At 46.9% G+C, this 18,275-nt stretch overlaps 4 protein-coding genes across 11 annotated transcripts in view; 3 read left to right on the forward strand and 1 right to left on the reverse strand.

Annotated features, from left to right (window-relative positions):
* LOC101066564 (Golgi apparatus membrane protein TVP23 homolog B) lies at window positions 1-3,144 on the forward strand. The gene is made up of 7 exons (XM_003964691.3): window positions 1-148; window positions 267-334; window positions 1,297-1,441; window positions 1,561-1,650; window positions 2,142-2,261; window positions 2,348-2,476; window positions 2,547-3,144. Exons 1-7 carry the CDS (start codon window positions 137-139, stop codon window positions 2,571-2,573), a joined length of 591 nt encoding a protein of 196 aa, XP_003964740.1. The 5' UTR covers window positions 1-136; the 3' UTR covers window positions 2,574-3,144.
* LOC105416455 (5-hydroxytryptamine receptor 3A) overlaps window positions 3,143-18,275 on the reverse strand; it is a 25,237-nt gene continuing 10,104 nt past the window's right edge. For 2 of the 6 annotated variants that reach the window (XM_029836018.1, XM_029836019.1), the window contains 8 exons: window positions 5,173-5,594; window positions 5,021-5,065; window positions 4,848-4,954; window positions 4,602-4,771; window positions 4,350-4,465; window positions 3,837-4,047; window positions 3,608-3,763; window positions 3,145-3,562 (listed from right to left, as the gene is read on the reverse strand). In XM_029836018.1, coding sequence (XP_029691878.1) covers window positions 3,285-3,562; window positions 3,608-3,763; window positions 3,837-4,047; window positions 4,350-4,465; window positions 4,602-4,771; window positions 4,848-4,954; window positions 5,021-5,065; window positions 5,173-5,535 — 1,446 coding nt within the window. In that variant the 5' untranslated portion in view covers window positions 5,536-5,594 and the 3' untranslated portion in view covers window positions 3,145-3,284. Of the gene's footprint in view, window positions 3,563-3,607; window positions 3,764-3,836; window positions 4,048-4,349; window positions 4,466-4,601; window positions 4,772-4,847; window positions 4,955-5,020; window positions 5,066-5,172; window positions 5,595-7,794; window positions 7,895-18,275 lie in introns of those variants that run through there. The other 4 variants (XM_029836024.1, XM_029836020.1, XM_029836021.1 and 1 more) reach the window with 4 other exon arrangements.
* Window positions 7,330-10,560, forward strand: LOC101066782 (inward rectifier potassium channel 16). Of its 3 annotated transcripts, none has more exons than XM_029836025.1 (2): window positions 7,330-7,549; window positions 9,099-10,560. In XM_029836025.1, the coding sequence occupies exons 1-2, from the start codon at window positions 7,521-7,523 to the stop codon at window positions 10,264-10,266; spliced, it is 1,197 nt and encodes a 398-aa protein (XP_029691885.1). In that variant the 5' UTR covers window positions 7,330-7,520; the 3' UTR covers window positions 10,267-10,560. The 3 variants fall into 3 exon arrangements, with proteins under 3 accessions (XP_029691885.1, XP_003964741.3, XP_029691886.1); XM_003964692.3 differs by having other exon boundaries at window positions 7,331-7,549; window positions 9,096-10,560; XM_029836026.1 differs by lacking the exon at window positions 7,330-7,549 and adding an exon at window positions 7,895-7,994 and having other exon boundaries at window positions 9,096-10,560.
* Window positions 11,047-14,745, forward strand: LOC101067011 (inward rectifier potassium channel 2-like). Its single transcript, XM_003964693.2, has 2 exons — window positions 11,047-11,210; window positions 12,612-14,745. Exon 2 carries the CDS (start codon window positions 12,844-12,846, stop codon window positions 14,161-14,163), a length of 1,320 nt encoding a protein of 439 aa, XP_003964742.1. The 5' UTR covers window positions 11,047-11,210; window positions 12,612-12,843; the 3' UTR covers window positions 14,164-14,745.

An 18,275-nucleotide genomic window follows, 5' to 3' on the forward strand; every position in this document is an offset into this window, starting at 1 on the left:
TGCTTTAATCGGATTGAATACCGGAAGTTACATTTGAGTCAGGCACATTGAATACCGCCCTCTTTTGGGTCCTGGCACACGAGCCTTTTGTTTACAACACGTCACCAGGAAGTACTTCTGTGCTCGAGCTGTCAAAATGCTGAGACAGGTGACTGATCCCAAATAATCTCTTTAGAAAGATTACGGAAGTTTATGTTTCTAAATGATAGCGTAAAACCCCTTTGGCCTATTTTTTATACACGAATTAACAAACCTTTTTATTTCAGGATTCACAAAATACGCCTCTTTTTGGTGAGGACGACGATAATGCCAGCCTCCCGAAGTCCAAAATAAGGTAACAATGTGCTGCTACACTACGAGTTATAAATTAGTGTTGGAAGTAAACCTACTAAGTACTAACTTACTAAGTGCAGCTCGCTTAACAAGTCGCGCCTTAACATTTAGCTTATGACTTAATTTTGAGCAAATTTCATGCACACATAAAATAAATTAGACATTTTGTACGCCATTTCAATAGCACCCCAAACAATACAGTCTAGTTTCAGTAGTATTTTAATTTTACAAGAAATATAATCTAGTACAACTCTAGATTGTCTAGATTGACAACTCGGACTCTGCACCGGTCCGTTGTGGTGAAGAGAGAGCTGAGCCGAAAGGCGAAGCTCTCGATTTACCGGTCGATCTTCGTTCCTACCCTCACCTATGGTCATGAGCTTTGGGTAATGACCGAAAGAACAAGATCACGGGTACAAGCGGCTGAAATGAGCTTCCTCCGTAGGGTGGCTGGGCCCTCCCTTAGAGATGGGGTGAGAAGCTCTGCCATCCGGGAGGAGCTCGGAGTAGAGTCGCTGCTCCTCCGCGTTGAGAGGAGCCAGATGGGGTGGCTTGGGCATCTAGTCAGGATGCCCCCTGGACGCCTCCCTGGTGAGGTGTTCAGGGCATGTCCCTCCGGTAGGAGACCCCCGGGAAGACCCAGGACACGTTGGAGAGACTATGTCTCTCGGCTGGCCTGGGAACGCCTGGGGATCCCTCCGGATGAGCTGGAGGAGGTAGCTGGGGAGAGGGAAGTCTGGGCTTCTCTCCTTAGGCTGCTGCCCCCGCGACCCGACCCCGGATAAGCGGCAGAGAATGGATGGATGGATGGATAATCTAGTAATTAATACTGGATTCATACTGAATAACACTTATTTGACACTTTAGTAGCTTGTAATACATGGGCAGTCTGAGTTAGAGTCTGAATATTTCCTGTAGTATTTGTGTGTTCTGCCAGGATAAAAATGAAATTCTGTTTTTCAGGCACCCGGTGGCCTCTTTCTTTCATCTTTTCTTCCGAGCAAGCGCCATCTTGGTTTACTTACTCTGTGACATGCTCAGCGGGCGTTTCATTGCCTCCATGGTCACAATTATCCTCCTGCTGTCATGTGACTTCTGGACTGTGAAGGTGAGTGCTGCACGTGCTGCATCGTCCTGTTTGTTCTGCAGCAGGAAATGGAGATTTTGATTGGTTTATTATCAAAGTGCATGTTTTGGGTCATCCGTCAAGTTTTTTTTCATCTTCAGAACGTATCTGGGAGACTGTTGGTGGGGCTTCGTTGGTGGAATCAAGTCGATGAAGATGGAAAGAGCCACTGGGTTTTTGAGTCAAGAAAGGTGAGCAGAAGCTCATCGGGAAAAGATGAAATAGGTTCCAGTTTGTCAACGTTTCCAGCTGTGCTTCGCGTTGATGCAAGTTGTTCACACTTCTCTCAGCAAAGACAAGTTTGGAGTAATAGCACCAACATAAATCATTCAACGTTTAACAGCCTCATCACTTTTCTTTCTTTTCACTTTAAGGCGATCCTTCCTCTTCAGAAAGTAACACAGAGATCCTTTTTATAAAAGGATTTCATCTAAAATTTCACAGTAAATGCACCTTACAACCCTTTGTGAAGTCCCAGCGTACCTTTTGCTGGGCCATTATATGTAATGTAGCTGCGTGACCTTATTGAACAATTGAAGATAGTGTAACAGAGAGACTGCTTTGTACTCCGGTAAAAAGGGAATATCACATGGCACCATAGCAACATTAGATACGTTGCCTCCAAAGACATTTCTAAATTTGTGATTGTTGACAGTGAAATCTCCTCTTCCTCCCTACACAGACAGCAGACGATTCATCGAGTGCGGATTCACGGATCTTCTGGCTGGGCCTCGTCGTGTGCCCCCTGTTCTGGGTGGTTTTTGTCTTCAGCACCATTGTCTCTTTCAGGATTAAATGGCTGGTGAGTAAGTGTCTTTGCTCATTTAATGTTGCTCATTAGCAGCTAGCTGCTCAGTCCTGTTGAAGGTTTGCCCCTCCCGTCTGCAGGCTGTAGTATTTATGGGGTTGGTGTTGCAATGGGCCAACCTATATGGCTATGTCAGGTGCAAGGTGGGTGGAAAGTCCAACCTGAGAACCATGGCGAAGAACTATCTCAACTTGCAGATATTTAAACAGGTCAGTGAGAGTTCTCAATATCTGCATCAGATGCTTTAATGTTGTACATTTAAGCATTTGTATTCTGCAGGCTATGGAGAAAACAGAGAGGCCTTGAAGAGGATGACTGTCTGTGTTACCCTGGGCTGCAGAGCTGGATGAGTGAGCTGACAGTACTTCCTGCCAGGAGCAGATGTTGTTTCTGGGGTTTTCTGTTATTTTCATGTTTTTGCTAATGCTGGTGTTGTGCCTCATGTTTGTAATTAGTGAAAGAAGAAGAAAACATCTTTTGGCATGTTTTGGTTGCACAGGTTGGAGGAACACTTGGCTTATTTAATTATTAGGTGAATCCAAGGCTGTCATTTTATACTCTACATTATTTTTTGCTTCTAGTATTTATTAACATACATATAACAGAATGGCGGTATGATTAAATCACCTCTCTCAGCTTCTCTTCAGGTGCCTTGTAGTTACTTCTGGGAATAAATGAATGGTGGATTATTGACATAAACTGAATACTTGTGCGCCTCCTCTGTATGCAATGATTCGTTGTACCAGTAGGTGGCGGAATAAGAAAACTAATGTTTTTGAGTTTATATACTTGTGTTATATGATGTTATAACATGAGTGGCTTGTAATTTTCCCTGTTCTGTCAAGTTGTGGTTCTCGTAAAATAAAGAAATATCATATTTTAACTGTTTTTAACAGTGAAAGAGAGCTTTATTTCGATTTATTTGGATAATATTAAACTGGGTGTCAAAAATCAGTGACAGTTTTAGATAAATCAAACAAATGGGTTAATTTAAGCATGCAAAAGTAACCCTGTGCTCTAGTACCAGAAGTCAAAGTGGTTAACTCTGCATTTATACTTCACCATCACAGTGATCATGACGATAAAATAAACGCTGCCTAAAACCAAATAGAGCCAGAAGATTACGTTGTCCAGAGTGTTGGCAAGCTTCTCAAACCTCTCGCTCTCCTGTTCCTTCTCCTGGAGGCTCTTCAGGAAGCTCACCACCTTCCTGAGCAGCTCAATCTGACCCTCCGAGTCGCCCAGCGGAACCACGCTGACGTCTGGTTTGGTTTCTGCTGGGGTGGAATCACACGCTGTGAAATGGGTTAAAACGAGTCTCAGGTTTTCTCATCGCTCACCTTCAGCCCCCTCTGCCTCGTCCGTGTTCTTTCCCGAGCTCGATCTCATGAAGCAGGAGCAGAAAATCACAGTGCCGTCTTTGGCCAAGCGGGTCAGCATCAGGGAGATCAGCATGCTGACCACCAGCAGGACCAGGCAGATGCAGAAGTGCGTCCCTGCGGCACAGACACGACAGTTAGAGGGCGCTGCCGTGGGCAGGGTGACCGTTTCTGCCGAGCAATGACTGACGGATGACGGGGCTGCACTTGCTGTCTCCTGGCAGCATGTCGTTGAGGATGATGAGGAACATGGTGAAGCTGAGCACCAGTGTCACCTTGAAGGAGTTGCGCTCGCCGCCAGTCAGCGGCAGGGAGAAGCTGATCATGTCAGCCAGGATGAGCAGGATGCTGGGCAGCATCAGCGTTATGAAGGGGTTGAGATATTTGATGCTCAGGGAAACCTTCAGGGAAGGAACATCGGTTCAGTATCAGTATTTTGCTGCCCTCAAAATGTTTGGGTGGGTTATAATGTTGCTCCAATGTAGCAACAGTGTCCAGAAAACACACATAAATAGATTAGTATCTGTTCATGTTAAACCTCTCAACAACACTATGCTGGAAATACTGGAAATCAAATTAATTTGGGGAAAATACTCCGCCTAGTGGTGGGGATCTAAAATTACATCACGAGATCCTGTCACACTTGTCATATCTGACCCGACACAAACAACATTCCCAGTACTCTCAGGCCTTCATGACCCACCATGATGTAATTCCGGTCATCTCTCTGCTTCTGGTAGTCCGCACTCTCCGTCTGCCAGTCTCCGTGGGTACCGTCAACCATCTTCAGGGTCCCCAAATTCAGATCAGTGCCACACCCTGAACGCAGACTTCCCAATGAAAAGGTGCATTTTGTCATAGAAAAGTGAAAAACTTTGCCGTTTTCAGCGAGTGACCTATTCTGTCAACGTATCAGACATAATTCCTGCAAAGCTTATTGGTTGAATGACCTCACCGTCGTTGGTCCAGGCCTGGATCGCCACGGGACACTCGTCAAAAGCGAACGGGTAGTTAAACAGGTTGACCTCGCAGTTGATCTCTGCGTTGATGATGACGTTGTGCTTGACGGTGCCGTTGCTGTACACCAGCAGGTCCTGGGAGCTGTGCTTCATGGAGGTTTTGATGCTGTGCGGGCGAAAGTCGGGACGCCTGTCAGGCGGGGGAAGTCAGGGAGGGTCACATGACCGACGGACGGACTCACCCGTTGGTCACGTGTAGCTCAGGGGTCCAGACCTTGGTCACAGGCAGGATCACCTCATCGTACTCGTAATCCGAGGTGTTCCACGACAACTCCAGATCGGTCCAAATCTGCGGGTCAACCAGTCACTCAGGCTCTTTTTAACAAATCGTTGTTACATGGAATTCAACGCTTACGAGTGCAGCTTGCAAACGACTGATGAGACGAAGGTTCTTGGTGTCCTGTTGATAAAAACAAAACAGGTCTAATCCAGTGGGCAACAGACAAAGCAATTACCAGTGAGTGTGCCACTCCTGAAGGGACAGCGGGAAACGTTTGTGCTACTCACTACAGAGAGTGTTTGGTACTCCATGAAGGGCACGGAAATCGTCTGGGTGCAGTTGTCCTCCTGGGGCTGAGACAGCGGCGTCTTAGCAATCAGCATCTTGGCGAGGCAGCGGCGGCTCCTGCAGGCGGACTCGGACTGGCCTGAAATCAGAGAGGGACGTCGCGGCAGGCGTGTGGAAGTGTTCTGGTTTTCAGCAGGTTGTGTGACCGACCTGCAGTGAGGACACTCAGCAGGACGACGGACCTCCACACGCTGCGGACAAGAAGCGGGCGCATTTCTGACGGGATGAGTGATACTTTGATGCCACATCAAAGCGCCCTGACTGACGGCTGCAGTTTGGCTTGTCTGCTCTCTTTTCTTCATGGTTCCAGTCCGCCGGGATACTTAAATAGCGCCGTCTGTGACGTTTAACAGCATATCGACTGTGCGGGAAAGACAAAACAGCATCATGGCGTGATTAATTACAGCGTGCATTCACTGCACGGCCTCAATTATCCTGTGCAAACATTTGGAAAGCATTTTCTTCCCGCTCTGTGTGCTCCTGACAGAAGACTCAGGCGACGCCAGCTGCCATGTTGCTCTGCATCACAATGGAGACGCACATCAGTCCGGCCTGGACGTTTTAAACACTTTGTTTTGACAGCTGTGTGACGGATTTGGGTTTTTGTTGATTTGCTTTTGACATCCAGCTCACGTGTCCTAAACTTACATAAGAGCCGCCGCATGAAAGGGGAGGCTGGAGTGGCTCGTCAATACGACTGTACATTATTATTATTATCATTGTTGCTGCGACCAGACTGGGATTAAAGTCTAAAAATGTAAAATTTTAAAATTCACCATTAGTGGAACGTCTAAAACATCCAGCAGCTTTTCAGATGTAAACATCTTTACCGTGCGTCGACCTTTGCGCTGCATTAATCAGCTTTTTCCATGAACAACAAAGGCTTGAATGTTTTACATTCATTTCATACCTGACTGACCTGATCCTTATCAGTCAGAACAATACTCTCCCTCTGGGGACTCAGAAACTGGAGTGGTTGTTTTAATTTGTTGCCATTTGAGCTCAGAATAAAGATAAACTGACTAGATTAGCGCCCTCGGTGTCACCTTATGTGTAAAAGAGTGTGAAAATCACCTCAACACCGTCTGACTGTTTCAAACCTGATTTTAGTCAAGCTGAGTGACTGAGAGTGACAACGTTGTCCTGGTACAAGGACAAGGCCAATAAAATGCAAACGTAATTAAGAATATACGTAGATATATATTTACAAATGTTACAATAATAACAAAGAACCCTGCCTGCTATATTTTCGGAACAATATAAATGGGTGTTATTTCTGCTCTTTAATGCATCATATAAGCACATTTTCTTGCAGTTCTTATCTTCAGCCGGTTGACATTTATCTGGACACCGGTGCTCTTAAACCTTCTTATCTGATCTGCTAATGCGGCTAAGTGTTGTTACAACACTCCACACTTGTTCCAGCCATATAAACTCGTCTTGTCACCCCTGCGGCTCCCAGTCAGACGTGCGACGCTGCTTCACGCTCTTGTTTTTCCACTTTTTGACCATCGCTGCTTGTTTATGGTAAACTAGGTCAGGCTTTCATAAAGACGATCATTGGACTGAACTCCTGACCTCAAAGCACCGTCTATCTGCCCACTTTTCTCTTGTTTGTTCTTCTTTTAGACCTCTGCAAATTGAATGTAATCACAATGGAAAGGAAGTAATTCCACTCTTCTTACAGGAAGCTCTCCTATCTTTGTCCACTGCCATCTTTAACATGTTCTATCCCTCTTTTAGGTGAGGTTGTTGTTGATGTTTTAGATGATGATGGCAATAAAATGCGATAAAAAGGCCAGTATGTCCTGGCGGTTCGGCTGTGATCTCTTGTCTTATCAGAGCATAATTGAGGACGACTGAGATGGACGTAATCCAGGAGTCTCAGCCTGATTGAGCAAAGGTTAACTTTCTGTCTAATGAATCACGGAAATTCAAAGGAAAATGTCAGAAAATGTGAAAATGACGCGCAATAACGATCAATACTCCACAGTTAGCACTTTGTGGGAGGCTGTTCAGGTTACACAACTCCCATTCCGTCATCCCGAAGCAAACAGCGAACGGGACGTTCGGTTTTCTGACGGGAACTGGGAAATATTCCACCGGTCATAAATTCTTCCTGGCCGCCCAATGAGGTTGGAGAGGGAAGTGATTGCATTTATAATTGGAACAAAATGGGACTTTGCCTCAGGACCAGGACGTCCTCCCACTGACCCCTCAGAAGTCATGCCTTCTACCGCATATGGACTAACGCTGAGCAGGACCGAGGAGCTCGTATCGGACCCGTATGACACTCCCACACTCCAAGTTCAGCAGGTGAGTCGATCTGTGCAAATGGAACAAGTTCAGAACATCAAGAGTTCCTTCAAGCTTATCGGTCCTGTCAGTGACTGTTACTGTTTAATGATCAGTAAAGTGAAGAGCTATTCTATTCTATTCTATTCTATTCTATTCTATTCTATTCTATTCTATTCTATCCCTGCAGGATAAACCTGCTCTCGCTTGTGTTCGGGTTAACAGGTCCAACTCAGAACAGCGACAGCACTGGGTCCGATACTCACGACTCCTTCTAATCCCTTCCATGTATGGCTGGTGGACCCGCCTCTGTGAGGGGTCTCAAACAGCTGGTAACGCGTTTCGTCGTCCCTCGCTGACCATAAACTGGGCCTGACATCAGCTGCACGATAACAATAAAAAACTTGATAAAAGTGTGATGGTGCATTCGGAAGGGCAGGATTATTGATCCGGCAGTAAATTTGCAGTACGTCCTCTGAGATATTAACGCGATCCCTTTCATGCGACCACTCCGACAACTAGAAACGTCCTGGCTTCGTTACTTGAGAGCAGGCGCCGTGGTTAACGTTTGACATTTGATGCAATATTTGGAGGTGAAAACTGCCAGAGGTGGTTTGTGAGTAATAATTGACACTCATGAGGGCAAAAGAGATTAATAACGGCAGCAAACTGAGGTCGAGGTTTTGCTAAATTGAGCGAGACGAATAACCGTAGCTAATTTAAGAAGCTAATTTAAAAAGGTTGTTTACTGGGGAAGTGTGGGCTTTACTTAGGGAGTTAAAAAAGGTTGTGATGTGTTTACTGACTCAAAATGTATTGTTCTTTAAGGTCATGGGCAATTGTTTTTAGTTTTTCTAGGCCTCAAAGCTGTTTAAACAAGTTACCATGGCCAATAATCAAATAGCTTTGGAATATTTACATGAAAATCATCATCACAAGGTTCTGGTTTCGGTCCCAGTAATGTTTTTTTCAGGATCGCTGCGTTCAGGTGCTGCTTTTTCTTTCCGTCTTCAATACTAACAGAAAAGTTGCTCCTATGTAACTAATGAGTTTATGACGTCTGTGTCTATGCTTCTTGGGTTCCGTCGGCAGAACGGTCTCCCCCTATGAGCCTGGTCCTGCTCAGGGTTTCTTCCTTTTTAGAATGGAGTTATTTTCTTGCCACTGTTGCTTGTTTTTTGGGGGGTGTCTGTGTTTCTGTAAAGCACCTTGATACTTTCTGGATCGTAACTGACGCTCTATAAATAAAGTTGACTTCAATTGAATGGTCGGGATCAGGTGACTGACTGACTTGACTACTGGAGACTATTCCATTCATCTGCCTTTCAGCTCCTAATCAGTTACAATTAGCTGTAAAAGAACTGCTGGTAAATAATCAACTCGATAAGAAAAGTGTGTTCTGGGATCACAGTTGGTGTTAGCCGCCGGCTGACGTTAACCTTGGCTGAACACGACCTTTTCACTTTAACCAACAAAGCACAAGTCTGTCTTACATTCCTGTCAGATGTAATGAGGTGAACTCTCTCCTGGGACGTGGCGTTTTGACTCTTCTCGTCTCGTCTTTCAGCAGGAGACTGCGAGGCAACGCGATGAACGGCGAAGGGGCCGAGCGGGCCGCCATTGACACCAGCTGCACCACGGTTCACTCCCTGAGCACCCAGGATGCGTCCAGGCGGCTGCGCTACATGCAGAAAGACGGCAGGTTCCCGGTGGTTTTCCAGAAGGCTCCTGGACACTGGAGCCCCTACCTGATGGACATCTTCACCACGCTCGTGGAGGTCCGCTGGAGGGTGATGTTCCTCTTCTTTTTGCTGTCCTACACCCTGTCGTGGCTGGTTTTCGGCCTCATCTACTGGCTCATCGCGTATGTAAACGGCGACATCGACGGCGAGGAGAGACGCCTGTGCGTGGCCAACGTGCGGGGCTTCACCGGGGCTTTTCTGTTCTCCATGGAGACGCAGGCCACTATCGGATACGGCTTCAGGACGATGACGGAGAACTGCATGGTCGCCATCATCGTGGTGACAATTCAAGATATATTCAGCTGCCTTCTTGACACCATCATCATCGGTATTATTATAGCTAAAATGGCCTCTGCTCGCAAGAGAGCTCAGACGGTGGGATTTAGTCGGTGTGCAGTCATCAACCTGCGAAACGGGTGTCTGAGCCTGTCCTGGAGGCTGGGGGACCTGAGAGGTAATCACATCCTGGAGGGTGTCGTCAAGGCCACAATCGTCCGTTACATGAAAAAGCCGCGCGGTGCAATCGTGATGTCATACCAGGACCTGGACATCCCGAATCGTGAAATCGTCCTCGCCACTCCGGCCACCATCATCCACAAGATAGAGCCAGGCAGTCCGCTCTACGGCGTGGGACCCGAAGACCTACTGGAGAACAACTTTGAAATGGTGGTGTCCTTCACCTACACCGGCGACTCCACGGGCATGCTTCACCAGACGCGGACCTCCTACACACCGACAGACATCCACTGGGGTCAGCGCTTCCAGGACGTGATGAAGTTACGCAAGGGACGATACAAGGTGGACTACTCTCTGTTCAACGTCACCGTGTGGGTGCCTGTGCCCCTGCTCAGCGCAGAGAAGTACGATAGGAGGAGAGGCCCCCTGGTGGGCGGCCAGAATCCACAACCAAGCTCTTGTTTAGAGAGTCAGAGTGGAGACAGCCTCCAGGAGAACCCCGAAGAGTCCACAGAGGTGAATAATCAGACCTTTTTGTGAACCCAGATTTAACAGATTAAATCATAACTCAGATTTTTGTTTTCAGTATTCCAATTGCAAAAGTCTGCGTCTGAAAATGCAGATGGGAATCAGAGAGAGTGTATTTTTTTTCTTTATTATGATTGATGTCTTTCCCCTCCTGACGTGCTGCCCGAGATTTTGTAATATAAAGATTTTCTATTCAGCGTAATATTTGTGATGGCAAACGGTTTTTGTAAATATATTTATGTGTATGTCTCCGTGCAATCTGTACATTTGGTAAACTTCAGATAAATAAAAACATTTTATTCCAAATTAGACGGCATATTTTGGTTTGAAGTCCATATCAATGACATTCGCGGCTCGATGCAGCCACCGTGTGGTAACAGAGCATACTCCCACCTTCAATCCTGCTCTATCTAACCACGTAAATAGCACTTTTATTGGATTTATAATCTGGGAAAAATGCTGTATATATTTTTAATAATTATGATATATTTTTTACTCCACCGCATTTTACCCATTAATTAATCAAATCATTCCTGAAATAATTTAAGATCAGCTATAGCGCTTCAAATGTATTCATTAAAAAACATGAATTGTGAATTATAATATAAAACTTTGGATCTCTGCGATCTTTAAAAAGTGACCTGACTTCTGTCAGACAACTAATTATAAACCCATGACGTCAGGCCCTCCAACAGGCGCTTCCGCTCGCTATTGGCTGTCGCTGCAGCGGGGGGCGGGGCTACGCACACGTGTTAATAAAGTCCGTTTTTGCGGGGGCAAAACATCTTCGTCAGTGTTGCCGTAGAGGGTTATGGCTGATCTTACCGCTGCAGGTGGGGAAGTCAGTGACGACCATCAGCGAGGCGCGAGAATAAAGGGGATTTTATACCTGGCGCGCGCGAGACCGGACGTGTTAGAGCGCGAGGACGGCAGGTTTCCGCCTCCAGACCCAGCAGGTATTTAAAAACAATAACAAACGAAATAATTTTACCATTTTTCTGCAACCATGTTGATAGGAAACCTCTGGGAAAACGTTTTTAGTGGAAGTGGGTTTACATTATTAATTTCCCATGAATTTCATTGGAAATTGCAGAATTAAAAACTGCTCTTTATTACAACTGACATTTGTAGTTTGTTCTACCTCTGCAAGTGTGTAATGATGGGCTACGTTGTTGTGAATTAAGAACCTTTGGCGAAATAAAAAAAGTGTTATAAAGTCTCGTAACAAAAGATGACATCTGCTGAATGGGTGGTCACAGTTATTGATTTGTGTCATGATAAATAGAGCAGCTTTACGTAACCAGTTTCCATTTGCCTCAGCAGTTGACTCTAATTAAGACCACATGCAAAACAAACAGCCTCCGGAAGCTTCGGCCCGTCACCGTACACACCAGGGTGTGTTGGGTCATGGCGAGACACACCTCAGTCACTCTGCGCTGCAAAAATCAGAGCTCGGCATTAATCCCCTGTTGCAGCCGATTAAAATGAGAAACATTTGCTATCCTGTCTCCTTTTGAGCTGCTATGTTTAGAGCCGTAATGACAATATGGATGCAATTCATTCTTTTTCTAAAAATAAAAGAGCAAAAAGCAGTTTTGGGGCCATTGAGGACCCGATTGTCCATCAACTCATTAGAAATCAACAAGCAGTTAAAGAAGGGAGACAAATGAACTCTGCAGAAAATGTCACCCCCATCAGATGTTTTACCATTTTGACCCAGTTGATCAGGTAAAGTTATCTCTGTATCTGCAAATGGCTGTTTGCGGCCTGTGGCGCGGCAGCATAACAGACCTCTCAGCTCTTCGAATGTCCCAGATACGACTGCAGGCTTGATCGGTACGTGATGCTGCGATGTTGTGGCGCTCAGAGAATTCATTTTAGACTCATAGAGTCAAAGCCCGGCTTTCCATTTAACCACAAGATCTCTCTTAAAGGCTTTCAAGTTCAATCTGAGTGGAATTAAGACGCACATCTGCACGGATCCAGTTGCTCGCACATTAAACCTGAACTTGAGCTGTAATTTGACCGAGCTCCTGGTAAACCGAACTGCCTAAATACTGCTTAGTTCAGCCAGGTTGACGCTTCTTTTCCCACTCCGACCCGTCCGATTAATAACTTCAATGGTTCATGCAGAATGCAGCCCAGGTCGTCACGGCAGCCGATTGTGCAGTTGTGCTATTTCGGCCCGCAAATGTAAGAAAAGTGTTATTTTTTTGTAGCCGCTTGAAATTTATTATTTACTATCTAGGTAACCACACACCCCCACAGGAAACCACACGCATGCACAAGTAGCAACCTCCGTTCTGGTTCCTGTCAATTACTTAAAAACTGGTATCGCCTCTGTCTTTAATTTCCAGTGCCCACTTCCCTGATGAGGTCCGCGGCAGCCATCAGCCTGGAGTGACCTACCCCCGCTGAAGCTGCACAGAGCCAGGCCAACCCCGCCCCCCCTGGGCTCGGCTCCTGTGGTCCACATTTCCTGCTTGGCTGTGTCCCCGGGATCAATCAAAACTGTTTCTCCAACGTTTTTACCAAAAACTTAGACTGTTTTCCAAAGCAGAACCGGCCCAGCCCCCCCAGGCAGAAGCGATGGGGAGCGTGCGGAGCCACCGTTACAGCATTGTGTCCTCCGAGGAAGACGGCATGAAGCTGGCCACCGTCTCCGTCCCCAACGGATACGGCAACGGCAATGTGGACAAAGCGCACGCAGTGCGGCAACAGCAGAGCCGCTTCGTCCGGAAGGACGGACACTGCAACGTGCAGTTTATCAACATGAGCGAGAAAGGCCAGCGGTACCTGGCGGACATCTTCACCACCTGCGTGGACATCCGCTGGCGCTGGATGCTGCTCTTATTCTGCCTTTCGTTCCTCCTCTCGTGGTTGTTCTTTGGTTTAGTCTTTTGGATGGTTGCCCTCTCCTACGGGGACCTGGACAGCAAGACTCAAAAGTGCGTTTCCAACGTGGACAGCTTCACCGCCGCCTTCTTGTTCTCGGTGGAGACGCAGACCACGATCGGTTACGGTTACCGCTACGTGACAGAGGAGTGCCCCATCGCCGTCTTTATGGTTGTTTTTCAAAGCATCGTGGGCTGCATCATTGACGCCTTCATCATCGGCGCCGTCATGGCCAAGATGGCCAAGCCCAAAAAGAGGAACGAGACACTGGTGTTCAGCTATTACGCCACGGTGGCCATGAGGGACGGGAAACTTTGCCTGATGTGGCGCGTAGGGAACCTGAGGAAGAGTCACCTGGTGGAAGCCCACGTCAGGGCCCAGCTCCTCAAGTCCCGCACCACCGCTGAGGGCGAGTACATCCCTCTGGACCAGGTGGACATCGACGTGGGCTTCGACAGCGGCCTCGACAGAATCTTCTTGGTGTCTCCCATCACCATAGTGCACGAGATCGACGAAGACAGCCCCTTCTACGAGATGAGCAAAGACGATTTGCAGACGTCGGAGTTTGAGATTGTGGTGATTCTGGAGGGAATGGTCGAGGCCACGGCCATGACCACGCAGTGCCGCAGCTCCTACCTGGCCGGCGAGATCCTCTGGGGTCAACGCTTCGAGCCGGTGCTCTTTGAGGAAAAGAACTACTATAAGGTGGACTACTCCCGCTTTGACAACACGTACGAGGTGCCCAGCACGCCCGTCTGCAGCGCCAGGGAGCTAGCTGAGAAGATGTCAAACCCCTCCAGCTCCAGGAACTCATTTTGTTACGAGAACGAGGTGGCTCTGGAAAAAGCGGAGCTGGAGGAGCTGGAGGAGCTGGAGGAGGAAAGCGGGGCGGCGAGGGGGGTGGAGGTTGGAGCAGTGGAGGACACGGCCGCAGATGTGGTGTCGGACTCTGAGTGCAATCTGGACTCTGTGTCTCTTGAATCCAGGCCTTTGGCAGCAGAGTCCGAAATATGAGGAGAGTTAAACGCACCCCAATAACAGTTGTCGATGTGGGTCATAAAACTGTGATTTGAGGACAAAATGCTGATAGATGGGCTCGCTGCCCCCAGTTCGCAACCCGAGCTTTAAATTGCCAAATGTGTTTATTTCTATGTAATTTTAAGTATAAAAGAAATGCAGTTGCTAATTTATGTAAGTGCATATTTCTAGTTTGCACAGCACACCTTGAGCATGCTATGTCTTTTTGTAGGCTGCATGCTAGGCTATAAAATGGCAAATGTGCAATTTTCTAGATGAGAATTTTAGTCATTTTAAATCAGATCATCCTGTTTCAATATTGCTAAGACTGCAGTAACTCATAAAAGCACTTTGGCTGCGCCGTCAGTGAGCTGGTCTCATGATAAAAGTCTCTTTTTCTCTCGCTAAGATTTAACACGGTAAAGACAAGATCCCTGTGCAGCATCGTGCAGACCTACTTTTTCTTATGTGCAATAAAAGTTGGGGGAGAGAAGGTGATGGCGAGCGCCGCCCTGAGCCCGGGTAATGAATGTTGGTGACTGGTGCTGCTAAGTTCTATATTGTACATTTAGGGAGAAATGCAGGAGCCAAAATCTAAAGTATCCATGTTTTTGTCTAGCTGTAGTCCAGCATGATTCTCTGTGTGCTTTCCAAAACCTTAGCATTCTTCTTCCCTCCCTTGGCCAAACATATACATATTTAGGAGCCCACCATAAGTGATGTGGGCTTGAGGCCTGAGCTGTTCCGAGGCCCGGCTGATCTGACGTGGTCTGCTTTATAATGACGTCAGTGTTCTTGGCCAACACAGGTCCCATCCTTGCTCCCTCTCCACCGCTCTGGGTCTTGTGAAGTCATGTGTTGTTTCTGAATGGGCCCTCGCTTTGTCTTCGTAAAGATCGCGTCTAAATCTGTTAAATCTGGACCAGGTAGAACCACGGGTCTGATTCCTGGCCACTGCGTACCCGGAGATGGAGCCCGATCGCTTCCTCCAGTCTTAGATCTTATTTTTTACCAGCGTCTTCCCACCACAAACCAGAGAGTGTAAATACATTTTTTAATCTTTTGTAAATTATAAAGCGAACACAGTACAGTGATACTGCAGTTGTTGAAAACTGTTTGTCCTTTTTTTCCAATAAAGCATAAAAAAAAAATCATGACGTAAACACTCATCTTTGGCCCTGAGACGAAGGCGTATTTTATACTCTTGAAACACGCAACAGCGACTTCTGTTTCACGGTGAAAGTGTGTGACCAGTAGTCCAGAGCTGAGCCCTTTAATTCTGCAGAAAGAGCAGCTCCGAGCGGCCGATGAACCTACAACTGTCTCCGGCTTTAGCGAGTTTCCATCTGCAGCTGCGTTCTGCCAGCACGAGAAAGAGTCAGGGGGTCTATTGATCCGACACGTCCACAGGAAGGCAGCGAGCCAATGCGATTGGGTTGTACATATAGGAAACTGGGCGGCCGCGGGGCTTTTTCCACATTATCTAACGAAACTGTCAGAAAGTTCCAGCTTGGAGGGGAGGGGGGGGGCAGGCCCCGTTTTCTTCAGTTTGACAAAGAAATCTCAAATCGTGCTCGTTTGTAGATTTATCTTTTCATTACTTTTAAATTTTACAGCAACTCCTCCAACGACCCAGATTCCTGGAAGAAACCTCGTGGACGGTTTGTACAAATTACTTCCTCCTTCCTTAAAAAAAAAAGGCAGACATCCGTTCTGAAACCACTCCACTAACAGTCCTGTCTGGACATTTGTATAATCCCCGCTGGGAACACTGCTGAAAAAAAATGAATTGACAGCCGCTGCTGGCCAGAGCGCGCCTGTCGATGACGCGGTGACGTCTCTTCCATGGATTCCCTTGAACTGGCTTATTAACAGCATGTTGAGCAGCCTGACCTTCACATTCTGAATATAAACATTAACAATGACAACTATTCGACCAATGTTTCGTTTTTAAAAATCTCACTTATAATCAGCAGTACATGCAGGAGCATATAGAGAGATACATGCTGGGGAAATGTTGAATTTATCCCTGTCAGGAAACACTTGTTCCGTGTCTGATTAAACACCCTGTACACGGAAATTTAGACAGTGTTCAAATCAGAGGCATATTTATCGCTCAGGAGGAAGTTTTAGTGGTCTGGACAAAATCTCCTCGACATATTTAAAAGAGTGTTTTAGACACATAAATGTGATGTGGGTCATGTCCCGCGTGTGCAACTTTATAAATAGTCATGCTGGTTTGCGTTTAGCCTGAATTTTTGTCTCAGTTGTGCTGTTGAGGTCATTCCTGACATTAATACAGTGGTCAGTTCGGCCAAATATAAAAATAACGAGTGTGACATCTCTGTCTCTAGAGGATCTCTGTCATTGGAAGTCTGAAAAGGCTTCACTGAGGGAAGTTTGCAGAGATTCCCGGCGTCATCCCAGACGTCCGTTTCCAATCCTCTGACAGATGAGGTGCCTCTGCCGCATCATTTCTGACAAAGTGGCGCAGCAGTGACGGCAGAGTATAGAGGTGACGCACAGGACCGCTGGGACAAAAAGATATCGGGCACGGAAGGTGCAGAAGGTGCGACACATTAGTGTAAATCTCATGGTCGCATCTTGGTAATGGAATGTTTCCGAGTGACACCTGTATTCCTGCTCCTCCGACATGTCACAAAACCGTAACATATTAGCAGTTCAATGGAATCAAATCAAGTAATTATATAATTATAATGTCACACCAGCGCTTGCATAAAAGCGTCTGCTGGGTCTTAGCGGGGAGCTGCCGGCACAAGCACGCAGCTGGCCAGCGCATTGACTGATGACGACTTCGGGGTCAAACAGTGGCCTGCAACTATAACTCTGAGTTAGCATGTTGCTACTGGGTCCCAGCGAAGAGGCGCCGAGCCCAGGCGGCGTTTGTACAGGAACCACTGAAATTCCCAGAGTTTCCCCAGGTTTGTGGACACAACGTGTGGTCGCCTTCCCGGTATAAATTTGTCTGTAAATTTTAAAATGGAGGATGAACATGTTGCCAATAAAGGTTTACAGTTGAGTCCAAACAGGACTGGAGTGTCAGGTCACAGACAAACAAGCTGCACCAAACTCCCAACAGCTGACACACTTGCCAGAACCTTCTGCTGCGGTGTGTGTGTGCATGTGTGTTCCTGCGTGTGCACGCCCCTGTTTGTGCAGGCGTGCACGTATGTATGTTTATCAGCACATGCTGTTAATACAAAGACTTCGCTCTAATCTAAACACGAACGACCGCTCAGTGGAGCTGTAGCTAAATATTCTGGGTATACATTTCTGGGCTGTCCTCAGATCAGATCTTTGAACACACAGACACTCTTAAACACACCCGCCTGAATTCGTTTAGACAGCTGAGCATCTCGCTCGTGGAGGCAACAGGAGAATCACGCAGGTAACATATTTTGGAAAGGATTCAGGAGTTTTCCATTCCATTCCTGCTGACCGGCCGCCGGGGAAGGGGAGTGGCTGTCAACAGAAGGCCATCGAACTGCTTACAGCGCCATCATAATGGGTTTGCGCCGTTGTGACGCTTCACCAAATCATGCAGTTGACCTTTTCTTATTTCTTTGGCTCAGATGCTTCTGACCTTGGCAGATAAACCCTGAGCCAGGAAATAAGAGTGATACCTACTGACTGCTGAATGCTGGCTCCCGACCAGCAGCAACTATTAGAAAGCACTTGGCTCGGTGTGGCTCTGTTGCCTATAACAGAGCTGCATTAGTGAATGACCCGCTACAATGAACAAGCCCCCTTTGACATCCATTTATGATGTCCGCCCTGGTGTTTTACTGGGCGGGAAGTAACAGGGGCCAGATTGAACGTCAAAATAAAGAAAACATCGTTGTATATTACAGAGTGACCGCTTTCACGCAATCATTCTCCTGTAGTTACAGCGTCTGGCCACTTGGTGCGCTGCTCTGAACCTGTTCTGACATGACGTTCAACTGGTCCCTTGTTCCTGTGAGGCAAATGTGCCAGAAATTGAAATTTGAAAAGTCCAAGTCGACTCTAGTGAGGTGAAAGCATGTGGGACATCTGAGAGGGGATTGTTTACAGGACAGCTGTGGGCTGTTTGATACCCCTGAAATGCT

Source organism: Takifugu rubripes, chromosome 5 (assembly GCF_901000725.2).
Source record: "Takifugu rubripes chromosome 5, fTakRub1.2, whole genome shotgun sequence".
In the NCBI taxonomy this organism is placed as follows: domain Eukaryota; kingdom Metazoa; phylum Chordata; class Actinopteri; order Tetraodontiformes; family Tetraodontidae; genus Takifugu; species Takifugu rubripes.